Source organism: Siphateles boraxobius, unplaced genomic scaffold, assembly GCF_051911475.1.
Source record: "Siphateles boraxobius isolate OS27281-9 unplaced genomic scaffold, OSU_SipBor_1 5, whole genome shotgun sequence".
In the NCBI taxonomy this organism is placed as follows: Eukaryota; Metazoa; Chordata; class Actinopteri; order Cypriniformes; family Leuciscidae; genus Siphateles; species Siphateles boraxobius.
The window spans coordinates 31983946-32005151 of NW_027509141.1; the positions used below are offsets into that span (position 1 = coordinate 31983946).

Below are 21206 nucleotides of genomic sequence, written 5' to 3' on the forward strand. Positions count from 1 at the left end.
TGTTTATGTTTACCTGATGGCAAAAATCACGTATTTACCCGGTGACTTCAACTCATGCGTTGCTGTGATTGGCTGTTGCTCATGACATCAGTGAGATTGAGTTGTGCGACAGCTCTGGATATCTAGCATGCTAGATATTTTTCTAGGCTCGGCGACGCGTCTGCGAGGCGTCTGCGAGGGTCTTTGATGCGTTGTTGGCTCTTTCATACTAACAGATTGGCGAGCGTTCATCGCTCGCTAATCCCCCGCGATTTGCACGCGATAACACCCTGACCTGTCGGCGAGCTCAACGATTTGCAAATCGGGCTTAAATCGGGCTTAAAATCATGTAGTGTGAACTAGGCTTTAGGTGTGAGTTAAAAGACGCAGAAGTTAGTGCTGTTGTGTATGTCTATGCTCTGTTGTGAATGTATTTCCATTAACAGGGACAGGCTCTGGGATTTATAACTGACCACCAGCAGGGGGCACCACTTGATCCAGAAGTTTCATGCTTGTTCTCTTCCAGATCTTCTTAATCACAGCTCGGAGCTCTTCGTTCGCCTGCTCTAGGTTACCTGGGTCAAAACACACACACACACACACCATGTAATCAACACAACTATAAGGGCAGTTTCAACTCACTACCATCACATGTAGAAATCGGTTACTTTAAATTGTAATGCAGTCTTGGTGAGTATAAAAGCTACATAGCACTTAATCGTTTATAATATGAGATTGTGGCCAAATGACAGAAAAAAAGTAGCACCCACATAGTTGATGAAAAAGTAACATTTTAGTCAAATGTTAAAAATAGTATAATGAATTTAATGATCCAAAAAATACAGTGATTTTTCCAAAGTAGTGTTTTTAGAGATATGAGGTTTCCGCCCGACAGTGACGATGTTTAACTTTTATGACTTTTGTTAATGAAGAAAATGGTTTATGAACTTCCCGACTGTAATTTTGATTCAGAGTGTTTTGCGAACCGCTATAAGCAGTTCAGCGAAGAATTCACATACCTTCCGTTTTGATCTTCAATGCCGTTCTCACGAGAGCAAAAAGTGTAGCGTTAAACATGACCGTGCCATCACTGTTCAGGGGCATGTTCATAGCCACCAGTCTCTGGAATTGAGAAAGAATAACAGATATAGAGATAGTGAGGTGGGTTGGGTGTGTTTGCAAAATCAAATATATTATTAATAAATGCGTATGTCTTACCTTGCAAGCGACTCTATGAGGACAGAGTTTCCCAAAACCAAGAGGAGGCTGAATCCGCCGTAACAACGTCACCACATCGAGATGTTTTATTCTGCCTCTGTGATAAAACAAGAGAGAAACATTGACTGAAAAATCCCATTTGCTCTTCATTTCATTGCTATCATGGACAAGCAACTGGCATATTGTGATATTCCTTCATACAGGTACATTCACAAACACATTCACATATTCTTACTTGGCCTCTGGATCATACTCAGACCAAATCCTCTTAAATTCATCAAGATGATGTGGCCCCAGAATCGACCAATCACGGGTCAGATAGTCGAAGTTGTCCATGATGACAGCCACAAACAGGTTAATGATCTAAAACAAGATATTATTCAATTTGATTCACATGAACAATTTTTGAGAACAAAATTGTTTATAATTCTCCCCAGAAAAAAAAAAAATCCCTTTGGGGCTTCAGAAAGTTTGAGAAAGTTTGTTTCTGCCACAGAATAAAAAAAATGAAGGTACCGTAATTGCAGTACGTTTTACTTTTACTTATAATTCTGACATTTTTCTCATAATTGTGAGTTCATATGTTGCAATTCTGAGATATTAATTGACAATTCTGAGAAGAAAAGTCAGAAGTGTGAGATATACACTTGTAATTGTAGTCCAAATAGATAAAGTCTCAATTACGTTTTTAATAATCTTTTTTCAGTGGTAGAAACCCAAAAATTAGAATTGTGAGACTCATGCAATTCTAAGGAAAACGTGTTTTAAACTTGCAATTATGAGTTTTATAACTTGAAATTATGAGCTATAAACTCGTTTTATATTCTATAAACGCATTTACCTTTTTTTTTCTTTTCTTTTTTCTGTGGAGGAAACAATCTTCCATACCAAATAATGCTTTAAATAAATTCTATAAATTCTCAGAGGACATGTAATATTATAAATAATATTATTCAAGTAATTATAATATTAGGAAAAAAATCGAAAGGAAGTGTAGTTAGTATGAGTGTACCAAGAAGGCGCAGAGCATGTAGAAGGTGATGAAGTAGATGATGGCAAAGCTGCTCCCGCAGGTCATTTCTTCTCCAGGATTATAGTCTGACTCCGGGTCACAAAGCTTCCCTGTCATGCACGCCAACATGATCTCCTGCCAGGCTTCACCTGTTGCACATCTACACCCCAAAACACAAAAACAATGCATAATCTCAAATGTAATCCAATAAAGCATTTTATATTAAACACAAACTCCTAGATGAACCGACAGCATAAGAAAAACGGGAACTGTAACAAATGCAATGGCATCTTCATAAAGATTTAAAGCTTTAACATCTTCGCCGTGCCGTTCACTGACCTGAAGAGCAGAAGCACAGCCTGGGGGAACGTCTGAAAGTTGTTGTTCCTGTTGATTTGTGTGTGGTCCACCATGGCAACTTTCCCAAACACCTGAAAGATGGAGTGAGTTCCTCTGATGGTAAATCAAGTTGCACTGTGCAGTACTAAAAGCTGAAGTGCGTCATTTTTACACTGAATGTGGGTGATTAGCATTTTAGACCTGTCATCAAATATACTCACTGAAATGACATTTTGCAAAAGTCACAATGAAATCAAAACTGACAATTCCTATTTTTTAATGCAATATTGTGGCATTTATTATAAATGATTTATCTGTGCACATCATACTTAAAAAAAATAATAATTCATGTGTCCTCATAATCTTTAATCAAAATAACTTCCCCTCCCTCTTGCAGCGACATCTCTTCTCTGATGATGTGTTTACTGGCACGAGGGCGGGGCAACCTGTCACTCAAGTGAGATCGACCAATAGCAAACCACAATCGTCCAACCATCCATTCAATTCACCATGGAGAAAATCAATGAAACTAACCTGCATGCCAATGACAGCGTAGATGAAGAAGAGCATAGCTATCAGCAAAGCGACATATGGCAGGGCCTGAGAAAAGAACATAACATATAAATACAGTATATATATATATACTATAATACTATGGCAAACTGACCCCAAACACATTTACTGTAAAGGAGTCACCTTTCTAATAAAGTGCATGACTGCTTTGTGGTAAAACAAGGAGAAAAGCATCAAGAATATCTATATAATTGGGTTTTCATTATGTTCTTCTGACCTGGAAGGACTTGATGAAGGTCCAGAGGAGGGTTCGAATGCCCTCCCCCCTGCTCAGCAGCTTGACCAATCGCATCACTCGGAAAAGACGGAAGAAGGTAATGGAAAAGCGAGCACTGTCCTCTGTGTTCTGTGGGGACGGAGTTTGCATCAGTGAACCAATCAGGGAAAACAGATAACACAGGGCATCGGGCTGTATTAAGGCAGTCTGACCAGCAGAGGGCAGCACAATATAGTTTTAAACTTTTTGAAAGAACCAAATTTAGATTTTAGGAATGGAAAATAAATGTAATAATTTAGAACGTCAATGCTTTTTAAGAGAACGTAATATTTAGACTGGTATGACTGATGCAGAAACACAACCAGAGACCATGCGTTTCATGCTTACATCCTAGAGAAGAAAGGAAGGGGGAAGAAGGGTGCATGCTGGATAAAATAAACCTTGCCATACTTGACTGCAAACATCAGCACAAGCATGGCTCTCTTGACCCAGAGTTACTTCATGCCAATGTACAGTGGGCCCCCAAACCTCATGGGTGAAAGGTCAGTTTGAGGTCAAAACCTTACCTGACCCGATCCGACCTAATCTGACCTGACTTCAGGGGCCCCTTAACCATGCAGCAGTGTCAGCGCTACAAACGTGAGGGCCCCGACGACCCCACACACACACACACACACACTCACACAGTTTGTCACGTTTGCGTGACACTCCCCCTAAATGACAAAAAAGTCAAAGGATGTAAAACCAAAGCAAACGAAGATCAAACAAACGTAGATATAAATGCAAAGAAACAACAAATTGAAGTTGGGGTGGGTTAAGATGAGAGGTAACAATGTTTAATCAAAAGAACTCAAATCAGAACTCAAACGGAAACCTGAAAAGGAATGCAGACTCTAAAATTGGGCAAAAAACCCAAGAGGGGCAGAATTTCTTACCCCCGACTCATCCACCTGAGGTGCCTCTGTGGGCTTTAAAATCAAAGACCTGAATTAATCACTCACACATGATGTTAGCACAGCCACTTACGCTTTAAAACGCATTCACGGAGACTCATTATATCAAATTCTATAATAACATTTCTAACTGACAGATATCAGGACAGCAAACTGGCTCAAACGACCTCATGACAGACAGTCCTCTATTCAAAACTGCTTATAAGGACTGAAAAATGACCAGTGACCAGAGACAAACAGGACTAGATTCACATAAGGAGCTTATATAACACGAAGATCCATCATGTGACCTTATTTCTATCCCGTGGATTACATGAGCAGCTGTAGACAGCATCGGCATACAATACAGCACACACACACAAACAAATTAACAGGACAGTGATGGACTAGCGCACACTTATGCAATTATTACAACTTTGAAAACAAGAGCGTATCCAAAAAACAAACAAATGCTAAGCATCATCAAAAGACAAATATAACAAATACAAATATACACTCCTCTACATTCAGATGCATTGACAGCGTCAATGTTGTGATAAAAAAATTATATAACCAGATGAATGCTATTATGTTTCAGTAGTTTTGTATTATTAAAAATAATTCCTTGTAAAAAGAGTTTCACTGAAACAATATTTAATAAATACAAAGTACAGTGTGACACTAAAAACTAACTAGCAACCAATTCCACGGAGTGAAAACATTTAAAGTTTCTGTAATAATTAACAATGTATGTACAAATAAAAGTTGGTTATGTCCTGTCATCATCTTTGTTCTAGTCCATTGGACTCTGTAATTTATTTTTGCAAAGTCAATCAACTTTATCAAACATCACATTCATCAACATTAAAACACTCACACAGTGGGAAGAAAATTCAGCATTTAATCAGAAAAAAAGATGAATCCTTCATCTGTGCAGAAAGAAGAGACTCCAGACAGATATGGCTTCACTCATACAGCCTGACATCCTTCATCATAAATGTTTTACATTTGCATGAGAAGCAGAAATAATAAGATGCAGTTTCTGGTTGTATAGCATTTGATGGTGCATGCGTTAAGCAGTCGGGCATGTGCGTACACGCTTAGACACATACAATGTCTTTCTCTCCATAACAGCAACACAAGCCTTGAAGAACTTCAGTGTTTCAGTAGCACCGCAGAACCTCCATGCATGTGCCCTGCTGAAGAGTCACCACTCGAGGGCGCTCTAACAGTCCAATGCAAGAGAAGAAAGAGAGAAGGGAAGGATGGATGGCACAAAAAAGAAAGAATAAAGGCCCTTGCACACTGAGTCCGAAATTCACGTCCGAAATTTTCGCACATTAAAAAATAAATACGACCTCACGTTATGTCAATCACGCTTGCACGCTGCCTCCGAAACTTTCGTCCGTCATATAAAAAATTGGATCGGGCTCGATTTCCAGCATTTTTCACATCCGTAGCAAGCAGTTTGAATGGTGTTTTGACAATTCAGAGCCACCGAATCACGAATACGAAAAAACACATACAAATATTTCAGACTCAGTGTGCAAGGGCCTTAAGAAAGGGGAAAAAAAGAATGGAAAACCTAAGAAAAGAAGGAATGACAGAAAAAGCAGAAAGGAAAACATAAGGAAGGAAGGAAGGAAGGAAGGAAGGAAGGAAGGAGAGAAAAAGCAGAAAGAAAAACATAAGGAAGGAAGGAAGGAGAGAAAAATCAGAAAGAAAAACATAAGGAAGGAAGGAAGGAAGGAAGGAAGGAAGGAAGGAAGGAAGGAAGGAAAGCAGAAATGAGAGGAAGGAAGGAGAGAAAGAGCAAAAAAGAAAACAAAGGAAGGAAAGTAGAAAGGAAGGAATGAACGTAGGAAGGAAAGAGCAGAATGAAAACAAGAAAAGAAGGATAGGAATGAGAAAAATCATAAAGGAAAGATAAGGAAAAAAGGAAGGAGGTAAGGAAGGAAGGAGAAGCAGCAGAGAGGAAGAAGCAGTGATGAGGTCATGCAGCCTGTCTGACGTCTACACACCTGCTCTACTCAAGCTCTAACAGCTCACTGAAGAAAGACAGAACAGAGAGACACACAGTCACTCAGCAGACAGACAGACTACAGAGATATAGATATAGATATGAACTGCATCTCTGTGCTGCTGTCAGAGAACAGAACTCAACAGCAGGAATATCACAATTTAGTTTAAACACAGACCAACCAAGAGCTCTCTTCTTAGACTGTAAAGTGCAATGATACTGTCACAATTACTTCCATATTAACATTACATTTCATATTTGAGTCAGATCCTGTCTACTTGCTCAAAGAGGAGTCATTTCAGGTTTGGATCAAGTTTAGGTAGGATTCAGACTTAAAATTGATTCATTAGTTTAAGGCTTAGAGCTCTTAAAAAAAAAAATAAAAAAAAATAAAGGAAATGAAACACAGGCTGCGGCGATACTATTGAGCCCTATTCATATGATTCTACCCGATGAACTCTGTATATAGAATGATGGTGTTTTATTAGTTTGCTAGTGATTGGATATTTGGATCAGTCGTTATTTAAATCAGCTCTGAGCTCCAGGGCCATTCTGTCTGGAGGTGAAAGAGAGGAAGAGCAAACTTCAAACTGACTACACCGCCTGGGCACTGACCGGAGGAGTGTGGAGCGGGTGCCCGAGCGCCATCTGCAGAGAATCAAGCTAATGTTAGCAGGACATATCCCAGCATGCAACAGGGGATGGGCAAACCAGTCACTCCAACCACCGCAAGATTGGGTGAAAGTCACACATTCCCCTGAGCGGGCATTAGTGAGTATAGATACTGTATGAGCATCTCAGATCAGACAGCAGGACACATCCGGGGACACTGTACCTGCTGTCCTTCATCTAATGCTTTACTGTAGATCTATAATTGCAGATTTTAAATTGAACATCTAAATTCAGCATGCCTATAAGCCACTAAAAACAGTGATAAAATGAGTTTCACAAGGCTTTTAAAATGAAAAAAGAATTATTTGATAGACAGATTCAAGAAATAGTTGACCCAAAAAGAACAATTCTGTCATTATTTAACCAGCCTCATGTTGTTTCAAACCTGATGGATTTTTTGAAGAATTTCCTGACCAGTCTTTGCAATATCAGCAAAAATGACATAAATGTACATTATACTAAAAGTGTTCCACACAACTTATGCCATTTTCCAAGTCTTCACAACCATACCTTTGTATAGCGATGTCTGATTCATTAACAAAACATTCTTGTGACTTGAATCTTTTCATCGAATCTAGTTCACAAAACCGGTCTGTCTGAATGATTAATTCACAAATCAAACTGCTCCAGTTCTCGAGTTCAACTCACTGACTCAAAGATCCAGTTGCAATGGAAAATAGGGGAATAATTACGTGCATATAAATGTTTCCAAAGCTATTGTGTGATGTCCAGAAGACTATAAAAAAATAATAACTAAATGTCTGTTCACGCTAAAAATTATAACTATCAATGTACAATATCGCTCTGTTTATTATAATAGTGTGCAGCAGTTTGTCGTCTGCCACTTTAAATGCTTGAGCTTTTGAAAGCAGGATGGATTCTGATTGGCTGTCAATATTTTTATTGTTTATCAGCTGGATTAAAACATTTCTGAAAGTGATTCCAATGATATTGTTTCTCTGTGCTGTTATCATTATAGTCGTGATTCTGCTATTCTTTTATAAACAATTTTTAGAACTATATCCTTATTGTTAACGTTAAAGTTATCATCCTTTGTGTGAACGGGCCTTAGGCCATAAGGACCACTTTTATGATATTTTTTATTCATTTTCTGCTTATTGTAGTTGCATGAAAAAAAGAGGTTCAACTTATTATTGAAGATTTCTACAAGAAAAAATGTTGTAAAGGTTTGAAACAAAATGAGGGTGAGGAAATAATGACCATTTTTGGGTGAACGATCCCTTCTGAAACAGTTAGCGGATTGCAATGATCTAGTCAGATAGGCTTGAAGAAGACCTTGTGAAACCTCTTAATAGTTTATCACCACTGAAATGCACAAACACAGCAGAAAATAAAGATGTAGAGGAAAACAGACAAAGAAAATAGACAAAAACATACAAAGACAAGACATAGCCACTCTCAAACTCTCTCTCACACAAACATCCACAAACTCCCATAAATACATATCACAAGTCCACGATCAAACTATACAAGGACACAACGTACAGAGACTCAATGCACAACACATCCAATGAAAATGGCCACAATACAAACACCTATAGGGACATATACAATATACACATATATACATTTATATATGGACGCTGGGACATGAGAAACTCCAGAGAGATAGCACTGAAGCTCAGACAGCAGAGTGACAGGCGTGTGAGAGGAGACACAAACCAATAAATACATATGTGTGTGTATTCCCTACATTACATGTCTGAAACTGGACAGTGATTGTGAGATACAGGATTTTAAGTAGCACCACCAAAGAGATCACACACAGAAACTCCACCATTGCTAAACACCATCACTTTCCAGCACCACCCTCTTCATGTCCAGCATTAAACTTAACAACAGTTCAAGTATTTATAGCACAACTAGGTAAAATGTCATTTTATATATTTAAAAAATATATATAATAGTGCTGATATTGTTAACTAAAACTATTTAAATGTTTTTGTTAATTGAAATAATAAATAATTAAAATATTAGAATAAAACAAAATAAAATATGAATATTGGATGGAAAATAGTACAATTAATCAGGGCCTAAAATTAACTCCCGTCAAGCGCCACATGAGAGTAAAAATCTGTGTTGGCGAGAATATGAAATGGTGTCACTCGCCATTTTTATTTCTAACAATGCATCAAAATGAACAAACATTCCATTACTCGAGCGCTGTGTGGAAAGTTTTGGGTGTGCAAACATTCGAAGCGTGCGCCCAGAAAGCCACGTCTCAGACAGCACGCGAATACTAAACTGAGCTCTCTTTCACGTCTTTTTTCCACTTAAACGGACAAATTCACAAATTGTGTTAAAAAAAAGGCAAGTATCCTAGTAGTAAACATAGTTGGTTATGTCTTAAGTGAACGTAAACAGTTGAGTAAGTAAACGCATGTGTATCAGTATCAGTGTACTATATTAGATATGTGCATGAGCTCTTAAAGTGACAGCAGCCCAATATTCCTGTTGCAGTCTGTTTTAAAGGTTAATCGAACAACAAAAGACAAATAAAAAGCAGGTGAAAAATATGTATGGCAAAGAAGTTAGTGTTAGGCCCTGTACTTAATGTTGCAACTAACTGAAATAAAATAAGTTTTAATCGAAGTATTAAAATGAAGTCAAATAAAATGGAAACTGACAATACAAAAATAAAAGCCAATTCAACATGTGAATAAACACTATACATGTATAAAAATACTACAACAACACTGATAATATAATGTTAATATAAAATGTTTTAGTAACAAAGCAGATAATTAAATTGCTGAAGTTTCCATATTGATTTGTTTGATGCTGAACATTTTAAGTGTAATGTCAAAAAGTGGTGGTCTGTTCCTTTAACAAGTCATCAATCTTCCTGCCCACAAAACTAATCATTAATGCTGATTTGGCTTGATGTAATCAGTAAAGCCAAGGCAGTGAGGGCTTTACTTCATTACACAAAAATCAGCAAGGCACAAATACATTATTTTGAACTGATCTTGATGACAACTCTTAAACCGGAACAATATTGTCAAACTTTTAACAATAATTTTTTTTGGTCCTCACAGCACTTCATGGAATAGAGTCATTATGAAGCAGAACACAAGCAAACAGGAGATCACATTTTGCCATACTTGCCTCTAAAAGTTTCTATGGAGAAAGAATGGAAGAACAAGCGTTAGACAAACCAGCTGATAGATTTCTGCAGTTCTTGCTGCATTTACACACATTTGGATGCGAGACAACGGTTTAAAGGTCCACACAAATATACAACAAAAAGCTCGCTAAGAGATTTCAGTAGTTTTCTCAGCAGCAGAGTCCTCAAGGTTCACGAGATGTTGTTTTTATTTCAGATAAGCAGGGGAAAGAGAAGGTGTGACTGTTAATGTTATTAAGGTTAGCTAAACGACCTCAACTCACATCACGAATAACTCAAGACAACATATAGTGAAACCTTGCAAAAAAATCATCAGTGCCATTACAAGAAATTAAACTATTGTCACAGCATATATAAATAATACTTTCCATATATTCTGATATCAAATAAATGTAGCCTAGGTGAATGTAAGAGATTTCTAAAAAAAAAAAATCTTAATCTATATACAGTATAAAATTTTTAAAATTGTGCAGCATAAAATTGTGCAGCATAACTGATTATGTATATATTTAAAATATTCTTTAAATATAAATGTTTAAATTATATAATAATTTAAATAAATTACATTTTAAAATATATTCAAATGTAAAAGTTATTTTAAATTGTAATAATATTTGACAATATTACTGTAATGTTGATCAAATAAATGCAGCCTAGGTGAGCATAATATATTTCTTTAAAAAAATAGACCCAATATACATAAATACATATTTACATTTAAAATAAAAATAGATAAATATGTTTATTTCACTTTTGTACAATAAACAATTTTGTTACTGTGTTGAGTCCCACTTGATGTCCAAATCTGGGTTCTGAAGCACATAATTAAGATATTCTTATGGATAAAATCTGTGTTGGGCATCAGATATGTTTATCTTGCAAGGCTTCTACACTTGGAAAGGCAAAAAAACGGTTGTACTTACTTTGACTTCAGTGATAGCAATATCTACGACGCTACCGACAACAATTAAGGCGTCAAATGTGTTCCATGCGTCAGTGAAATAATGCTGTTAATAAAAGACACACCACACACAAGGAAAAGGGGGAAAGAAATGAATGGAATGGAATGAGGGAAGAAAAAGAAGGTGCAGAGAGGACACACAGAAAGAAATACAGATGTTAGATCTCAGCAGTTATAGAAACAAGTCGTCAGTTGAAAAGTACAGTAGCTCATCCTGAGCTGAAACCTGAGCCTGTCTGAAGTAAAGGGTTGAGCGGATATAAGAGAGGACACAGGGCCTAGATCTGTGCTGTACTTACATCAATCTCACTGAGCACTATGTCTACAATGCTGCCGATCACAACCAAAGCGTCAAAGACGTTCCAGGCGTCCCCAAAATACCCCTGAGAAATGCCAAGGGGTGGACGGCCAGGGAATATATGTGTGATTAGAAGTACATTTCTGATCATTTGAAAAACTGTTGTAAACTTATTTATTAAAGTATCAATCAACACCCAAACCAAGTACACATATTTGGGCCTATATTTAAGATTTATGTATTTGAATTGCATACAGTATAACATTTTCCATCCAATTAGGTTACACAGTTTTTAAGTGCCCTTATTATGCTATTTTAAAGGTTCCTAGTTTTTCTCCTGCAATAGGTTTACATGAATCCATTGTAAAATAAATAAATAAATAAAAACACGATTTCATTTTCTCATGAAATCCATTGCAGCATCACCTCTTTTCTCACAGTGTCTGAGACAGTTTGATAAAGGATTCAGTCTCTCCAAATCCCTCCTTTCTGCGACCCAGCTCTGCTCTGACTGGTCAGATGGCCCAGTCTGTTGTGATTGGTCTACCGCTTACAGTGCATATCAGAAACCAAACACTTACTACCTGAATTTCAGCTCCGGAGGCTTCCTCAGCACACAGTGATAACAACAGTAACGGTGGTGTCGTTTTTACCATATCAGTTTGAGCCTAGGTCCACATCCTTGGAAGTGCATGCGAAATAGTGTTAATTTCGTTAATGAAATCTTTGACAAACAGTACTGGTTCGATGACCTTTTTTACGACAGCAACGTCATGATTAAGTTTTTTACTTTCCAATGAAATTGAAAAATAAATCTCTCAAACGACAGCAATCGTTGTGATTATAACTTTAAACAAAATAATCTAACCATTATGTAGCATGTTCGCGATCGCGTTTGGGGGGAGAATAAATTAAAACATGTATTTATTAAAAAAACATTTATTGGTTTATGTTAAAACTGTTTAATAAAAACGGATGGAAATTTTTAAAGCAACCCAAATATATAAATCTTAAAATAAGACCTAAATATTTTTTTTGAGCATATTAATATAAAGTAGGAAAGTTTACTATATTATTTTATAGTAAAGGAAGAACTGTGCTGTTGTCAGATGATGGACTGAATCTGTTCGTGTCAAAGAGACACTGTTAGTCACGCCACACAGAAAAGCTGAAAACGACAGCACTGCACATCACACTGAGATGCTTACAAGCATTCTGTCCTTCTTCGCAACACAAACCTGCATGTGTAAAAGTGGGCAGTTAACATTACAAACCTTGTGTAACCATCTAAAGATATAAGTGGAAGAGCATGACATATTGAGGAGGGAAGTGTATTTATACTGCACTGTTCTGAATGTCCAAGTGGGAAACTGTATGATTATGTATAATGGTGTGTATCTATGTGTTTGAATTACTCACCCGGGGTTTGAAAGCGATCAGTTTGAGGACCATCTCCACAGTGAAGACGGCGGTGAAGACCATATTCAGGATGTCCATCACATAACTGAACATCTCGGATTGACCGTAGTGCTGGCCGCATAAATGAATGATATTAAATTGTAGAAAATGTATATGTGAAAAGGACATTTCATTAGACAAACATGTATATACACTCTGCATTCCAGTGTCATTATTGTTAAATAAAACTGAAAAAAATATACATATGTATACGAATAATATGTTGAGTAATGTTTTCTATATATATATATATATATATATATATATATATATATACACACACACACACACAATTTATTAGATTTTTTAAAATATATATATATTGTATGCTATATATACATGCATAATATACTGTATAGACATGCACTAAAAGCTACAAACCAAATTTTTTATTTAATGGTGACTATAAAGAGCTAATTAATATGAAATATACAGTAAAATAATAAATAAATAAATAAATAAATCATAATAAAAATAATATGTATTAATGCATAGTTATATCTCATGAAATTAAATTACAAAATGAGCATATGAAGCAGATTTGAATATTTAAACACAAACACTTATTTAAACATTAAGCATGAAAGCAAACTAAGACTGCTTATAATGACTTAAGAATAAAGGAAGTTACCTGCACGGCAAGACAGATGGTGTTGAGTAAGATCAGGACAAACATGATGTACTCGAAGCCGGTGGAGTTCACCACATACCAGAACTTATACTGATATGGGTTCTTTGGGATGTACCTCCTGAGAGGACGTGCTTTTAATGCATACTCCACACACTGACGCTGAGGACGACACATATCAAGAGATGCTTTTCATTCTGTCAATTAATGTATTGCATTCTGGAATTGCATTATCTATGAAGGATAATCTACATGCAATGCTGTCTTTGATTTAAAAAAAGGGGATCCTTATAAGCCAGCATACTTTTGTGTACAATATGGAAAAAGAATGCACTGCGATATAAAGTCTAGATCGATGCAGTTCACAAGGGTTTCCACACAATCCTCTTACCTGATTCTTGTCCAGCTCACAGTTCTTGTACTCTTTCTCTCCCTGTTCCTGAAAGGTCACGATGACAAAACCCACAAAGATGTTCATCATGAAGAAGGCGATGATGATGATATAGATGATGAAAAAGATGGAAATCTCCACACGGTAGTTGTAGATCGGACCCATGTTCTCCCGGTTGGAGTCTATGGCCTTGTACAACAACCTTAGAAAAGACAAGATAAAGTAAACTAAGAGAATGGAGAGCCAAGGAAAAACTACTTCAACACCCAGTTACGGAACAGCGATATTGTATCATTCTGTCACTGTGTGTGTGAGTGTGTGTTAAACTAACAGAACATTTGTAGCAGTGTGGTGTTGTAATTACAGGAACAGCGTGGTACTGTTGGCATCGAGTTCACAGTGGCACTTACCAACAGCGCCAATACAAACACAAAAATTACAATAACACACTCGTTCATTTACCCCCGTGCTTTTGAACAAGGAAACTCGACTGTCTGAGCAAGAACTCGCAATACAAGAACCCATATTTGTCATTTTACATAAAATTACATATTACACATAAAATTAGGATAGTATGATCACTGTATATCAGTCTTTAAATGCATGCACTACTTCTAGATAACTAAAGTGCATTAAGTACAAAATTAGTTGTTACAATTTAGCAGACTGTAAGTATATAAATTTAGTATACCATGAGTACAATTGCAGGGTATTAATATTAAGTACATAAATATGTAAATGTATTTGTAGTATACTTAGCATAAAATAAATGCATTTCAAATACATTTTGGTCTAATTATTTTTCAGTAGGGTAAAGTTGCATAAAAAAATAAAGGTGGCATTCATATATTTGATCTATAATAAGGTGCATAGAATAGTACTGTTTATTTTATATTTTATTTTTTTTCTGATCTATATTAAGATGCATAAAAAATAAAATAAAATAAGAAGAGACATTCAATATCTGATGGCAAATAATTCTTTAAAAAGGTGCTATAACTAGGTGAATTTAAAGTTCTATATAGAGCATATTATATATACATAAATACACACACACATGTATATATATATATATATACACACCCACACACACACACACACACACACCTCTATATACACATCTCAGCTCTATATACAATCTATATTAATATACAAAAAATCCAAATTAAACATTGCATCAAAATGGGGCTTTTCTATATCTAATCTATATTAATGTGTAAAAAATAAAATAACATAAAATGGAAAATAAAATAAAGGTGCTATTCTATATCCAAGTTATAAAATGATGTATTGTTGAATGCTTACGATGGCCAGCCTTCAAACGTGGACACTGTGAATAGAGCCATCATGGCCATGAGCACATTGTCAAAGTTGTAATCACTATTGTGCCAATGACGCTTCTGAATGATTGGCTGGTTCACGTCTCCTTCCTTATACATGATATATGTTCCCCTAAGAGAGAGAAATGGTTATTTTACCCTCTCTAATAGCCACTTCTTTTTGTATAAGTTTGATTATTACATTAACTTGCAATAAATGTTTACATTTACAATAAATTTATAAAAGCAATATTTTTTACAAGTATAGCTAATTATTACCTTCAGTGATGATTAAAACGTCAATTAGACTCACTTGCACTCCTCTGAGGTGGACTTGGCTTCATCATTACAACGGTAAAACTTCCCCTGAAGAAAAAGTAAATAATAATTATAATGCTGTTCTTTTGAAATTTCTATTCATAAAAGAATCTGGAAAGGTTTCCACAAATAATCCACAAAAACAACTGTTCTCAACATTAATAAGAAATATTTCTTAAACGCCAAATCAGCATATTAGAACGATTTCTGAAGGATCATGTGACACTGAAGTAATGATGTTGAAACGATGCAGCCTTGGTGAGAATAAGAGACTTTGAAAAACATTTAAAAAAAAAAAAACGACCCCATACAGTATATGACATATTTTACCTTGAAGAGCTGTACACCAATGCAGGCAAACATAAACTGTAGCAGTGTGGTGACAATCATGATGTTTCCAATAGTCCTGATGGCCACAAACACACACTGGACCACATGCTGCAGAAGACAAAGATTAAAAGTCAGAGTTGTCAGACAGATGTAAAATGTATAATTTCTTAAACAAATGGACAGACATGCAAGCCCTATATTTTTCCATTCCACCATAAACATATTGAAATGTATGAAGACAATTCGAAGTAAAGCAATAGGCAGAACCTTCAGTCCTTTAGCTCTGTTTATGGCCCTGAGTGGACGCAACACCCTCAGAACCCTCAGAATCTTCACCACTGAGATGGCGGACGATCTGCAAGAGACACAAGCATTCGCGTTACCAAAAAACATACTCCATGCTTTCAATTCTTTGATACTGGAGTTTCTGCCAGGCTTCTAATCCTGCTTAACCAGCCAGACTTGGTCCTTGGTCAACTGACTTCATGATGCCGTGCTAAGTTTTGCCAGTGAATTTTTTAATTCAATTGCAGCTTTTGTGATTTGATAATCACACTAAGCCATATTGCGATTCTGGTTTTATGCCGATTAATATTGCAGCCTTAAAACATAACCATCACTCACTGAATTCCGAAGGACACCAGCGACACGCCGACAACCAGCAGATCTAGAAGATTAAAGTAGTTCCTGCAGAACGCCCCCTTGTGGAGAAACGCGCCATATGTGGTCATCTAACAAAACAAGCGTAGATGGTCAAAAATTGCCCTACCGTAATGAAGGACATAGAGAAAACAGTAAATAACACTCTCAGACAGAGTTCACACACACACACACACACACACACACACACTCGCATAGACAGAAACACACATTTACACTCCTTAATATCACTCTTTTTTAAGGGTGGCGTGCTCAGAGTTGGACTAAAGGCGAGATCCTAGCGCTAACTCCGCCAAACCCTCACGGCTTGAGTCAACATGAATGTAGTAGTAAGCTCTGTTTCACAATCCACCACTAGGGGGCCCAGCAATAAAACATGCTGTTTGTTGCCGAGCTTTGAAGGAGACTAACTTATGACAGAAGAAATAAGGATCGACAGAAAGAGTACAGGAGGAAAAGATAAAAGAGCAAGAGAAGAGTCAGAAAGAAAGGGAACCTATCTACCAGGCGATCTGAAATGAGAACTTCCCTTACTGTCACATTCATGTGAGCCGTTTTTTTTTTTCTTTTTCTTGAGAACATTGCGCCCTGTTCCCTCTGCAAGATTCGGTAAAGAAAAGAGGGGGAAGAAGCACCTACTTTAACTTCATATTCAGCAGGCAGAGAAAAGACCAGCCAAAACCAAAGCAAGTCGCTCCAAAATCATGAATGCAAAGGAGTCGTTGCTGAATGATTATGAATACAGATGCAACCACACACCACGAAGGCGAGCACTGGGTTACGCGAACGTTGGCTGCTGATCAGAGACCAATTTTAGATAACTACATAAATCACTAATCTTACAAAATTTTCATAAAACATTTTTTGCTTGAAGTTGCTGGTCCAAGATCAGCTCTTATGAGAATCTCTCCACAAAACAAGAGGCTATGTTCAAAATGTAATACTAGCCTACGTAGTGCTAGCCTAAACTATGTATTAAATACTGCACAGTAAACCGCTACTATACTATTCCTTAAAAACAATTAAATCATTTAATAAGTGCAGTTTCATTTCCTACTGCATGTTGACTCATAATAGCTCATAGAGAAAGCTCAAATCAAAACTTTAATTTTGATTTAAAGGGGTCTTTAAAACTGGGAAGTAAAATGGTTACAAACAATATTGAAATAGCAGTATGCTAATACTTTTGTCCCGTGACATCATCACCTGCATGCGAGTAGCATCCAGTTAGCATCTTAAAAATAATACTGGGTATTTCACAATAAGTCAATTTTGTGTAAAAATGTGTTATATTTTTGGCAGTCTGATTAAAATGAATGGTTAAAAATTATTGTAATTATTTCCGGGTTTCTACATTACACAATTATATGGATTTAATCGAAATGCAAGTTATTTTTTACTGTCTGAAAACTTAAAATAAGCCTTCTGGTGACACATTCCTGGCAACTAAAATCAACATTTGAAGGACAAATTTAAAGTTTTCACATTTAAATTTGAAACACATTTAAAGTATTTTAAATGTTTTGTCCAAAATAAATGATTTCTCAGATTTCCACAAACGGCGTCATTGCGACTCAAATCAGTGTTGTTATTGTTAACTAAAACTAAATTTATTAAAAATAATTTTCGTGAATGGAATAAAGCTGAAATAAAATAGTACATACATATTATATGAAAAATGTAAACTTAAAAATGTTAATGAAAATTAGAAATGTTGCATTTTTCAATTATTGAAATAAATAATTTTAAGTTACTAAACTGAAAAATAAATTATATCTAAATATAAAAAAAAAGAAAAAAAAATATATAATATTTATAATACTGTTTGCTGTACCACACATAAAATTTACAGTGCTTTTTTGACATGTTCTGTTAAGACTATTTGGTTATTTCGGTAACACAATATGGCCATATTTGTTGAAGCTTTTGCATTAGCTAAAATGAACTAACAATGAGAAATATATAAATGAAAGCTAAACAGAAATATATAGAGAAAATGTGCATATTGTACACAGTATACGTACTATAAACTGCAGGAATATAATAGTACTGTAGTATGACATTCTGAACACAGCCAGAGATAGTTACTGCAGCTTCATTAAATAACAACTGTGCTGCCCTGTATGGCGCTGGAGGTCGCATTGCATTGATATGCACTCAGTCAAGGGGTTTGAACCATGTTCTGTCCAAGCATGGTTATGTTTGCCCCCTCTTTTATGGACTGGATACGGGCCAATCAGTTAAGAAGGCATGAGAGAGGCAGTGTTATTTTCATTTCACAAAGAGTTGCATAGTTTCGTCTTTTTGAATTGCTTTCTTTCCTCAACAAAAAAAGCATTTTAGTTTCACAGACACATCCTGTGTGATTTCTCCAGATCGGTTTCCTTCAAAACTTCCTTAACCCCACTTTGACCAATTAGGGTTGAGTTCAAGCCCTGTCATTCTCCCCAAAAGAAAAGTGAAAACCTGACAACTCTTGTGCTGTGTTTGATGAAGATGCGCTTTCATGTTCTGAGACATTTCTTTTCTTTTAGTCTTTTAGTAAAAGAGGTGCCATGGTTTAAAAAAAGAGAAAGAAAAGAGATTGATCAAGCCAGGTAGTACTGAAGTAGCAGGTGACACACATGGAGAGAATGCAGCCAGGCCTGTGTGCCGAGAGGTTACCTTCAACACGATCTCAAATGTAAACATACTAGTGAAGACATAATCTGCATAGCCTAGGACCTGGAATAAACCAGACGGTTACAGCGTTACTGAACATACACAACACGAGCACAGGGCAGGACATTTACCTTTAACACGATCTCTACAGTAAAGATAGCCGTGAAAGCATAGTCAAAGTAACCAAGTATCTGCAAAGAGCAATGTACATGTTTAACAAAGATCAAGGACATTTAGCAATCATCATTTACCATCAGAATATAGATTTAGAATTATAGGTATATGTGGTTTCCTTTAGTTAATTATTAGTCTGTTATGGTAACAGCACAGAAACATTACTCTTTCAGTGAAGGAAGTCCTTAGTTTGGAAGAAAAGGGTTAGCAGATAGGAAGAGATGAAGGAATAACAGATGCACAAAACATACAACTCCACTAGTTTATCTCAAATATCACATTTGACTAGGGGTGTAACGGTTCTCTGTAGAAAAAAAAAATCCACCAATAGTCTGGCACGCACTGGCACCGTGGTTCATCTTAAATCTGACGACGCATCTATAATATGGTTTGATGAAAATATCAACACGTAAAACAGACAGACAGAGTTTGGCTACTGTATGTTTCTGTCAGATAAGCATTCTGGCTTCCCGATACGCTACAACAGCGATGATCAAAAAATGTGAACAAAACAGTCACTCTTTTTAAACTTTAAAAGCACACGTTGCTATCTGTGTTTAAACTAAACTCATTTAAGCCAAGCCAATTTAATCGTTCAAGGGGAAGATGTGTATGTGCACTCATCGGAAGCACACACACGGAAAGCCGTGTCTCAGACAACGCTCAAATATTGAGTTCTATTTCAAGTCTTGATCTTGAACAGACAGATTCACACAAAAACTATAGCCATGTTTCCATCCTCTTGTCAACCGAATTATCTGAAGTTCGGTAATAAAACCTCATGCGAATGAAGCTGGTGAAAGTGTGTTTCCATCCAACAGCTTTAAAGCGAATAAAAACCTGTACGTAATGACGTCACATGCTGTTTTGCGATCGAATTGGTATATCGAATTGATTTGAGACATTTTAAGGTGTTTCCATTCATTTTCGCACTGAATCGAACAACATTCAAGCAAACTTTTGCGAACAAAGTTTTGCTAGACAAAACGGAGCCTAATAGTGCTTATGTGCCAGCTGATAGCGACATATCTAAGGGAAAATGTATATGCGAGGCGGTTGTTAGCCTGAAGGGGTTGTATTCGCTATAACAACCGCCTCGCTATACATTATCCTGCTTATTACATGGCTACCTACCAAATAAATCAATAATTTTACACAAAATATTGACTTAAAAAGTAGTTTATTGATTTAAAACGAGTAGTGCTTCTGCTAAAGAAAATAGTCCGTTCCGTCTCTGAACTGCGTCCATGGCAACGGAGTGTTATACTTAGCAGCTCCGCAGTCTGTTAACAAGAAATAACACACCGCATTCTACATTAGAATTCAACCAAGCCACGTAATAACAAGCAAACCTAACATAAGAAAACAACGACGCTATAAACACATTGCTATGATGATGCAGATGCACGTAAATGCCCGACGACAACGGAGGCGGCCTGTGGTGTGGGAACGACAGCGCTCCATCAGTTCTGGGATATCATGGTTCAGAGACACTTCACGGAAACCCTTTGGTTGAAGCATTTTTTTGCTTTGTCCACTTACATCTGTCTTTGTTGACATCCGCCATGTGTGCGCAAACGGAGCGGGAATACTGGCCGGAAATGAACTCGTCTTCTTCTATGTTTTGTGGCGTGTTGCGACCATAAAAGGGCCTAAAACTTAATCGCAATTCATTATTTATTCGGCAAATAACGTTTCCATCAGCTTTTATCGCATTTGCCGTATATCGATCAAGATAAAATCCGATGAGACCGAACGTATTTCATTTGAGTCGATATTCATGAAATTTAATCGTATTTTACTGTTTCCATAAGGCAGTTTTCATTCGATATCACTTAATTCGGATAAAAACGTGTGGATGGAAACATGGCTATTGTCAACGTGCCCGTCTTGGCGAG

The 21206-nt window shown here is 36.5% G+C and overlaps 1 protein-coding gene across 11 annotated transcripts in view; it reads right to left on the reverse strand.

The window, feature by feature from the left end:
• The window catches only part of cacna1da (calcium channel, voltage-dependent, L type, alpha 1D subunit, a), a 102446-nt gene that overhangs the window by 16419 nt on the left and 64821 nt on the right, over positions 1-21206 (reverse strand). For 4 of the 11 annotated variants that reach the window (XM_077203930.1, XM_077203923.1, XM_077203922.1 and 1 more), the window contains exons 21-39: positions 19266-19325; positions 16438-16544; positions 16081-16168; positions 15814-15921; positions 15479-15531; positions 15152-15298; positions 13847-14048; positions 13459-13617; positions 12789-12899; positions 11034-11117; positions 4274-4306; positions 3339-3467; positions 3083-3148; positions 2549-2640; positions 2210-2369; positions 1433-1560; positions 1198-1294; positions 999-1101; positions 453-554 (exon numbers count right to left, since the gene is read on the reverse strand). In XM_077203930.1, the coding sequence (XP_077060045.1) occupies positions 453-554; positions 999-1101; positions 1198-1294; positions 1433-1560; positions 2210-2369; positions 2549-2640; positions 3083-3148; positions 3339-3467; positions 4274-4306; positions 11034-11117; positions 12789-12899; positions 13459-13617; positions 13847-14048; positions 15152-15298; positions 15479-15531; positions 15814-15921; positions 16081-16168; positions 16438-16544; positions 19266-19325 (2029 nt within the window). Of the gene's footprint in view, positions 1-452; positions 555-998; positions 1102-1197; positions 1295-1432; positions 1561-2209; positions 2370-2548; positions 2641-3082; positions 3149-3338; positions 3468-4273; positions 4307-11033; positions 11118-12577; positions 12608-12788; positions 12900-13458; positions 13618-13846; positions 14049-15151; positions 15299-15478; positions 15532-15813; positions 15922-16080; positions 16169-16437; positions 16545-19137; positions 19198-19265; positions 19326-21206 lie in introns of all 11 variants that reach the window. The other 7 variants (XM_077203927.1, XM_077203921.1, XM_077203925.1 and 4 more) reach the window with 5 other exon arrangements.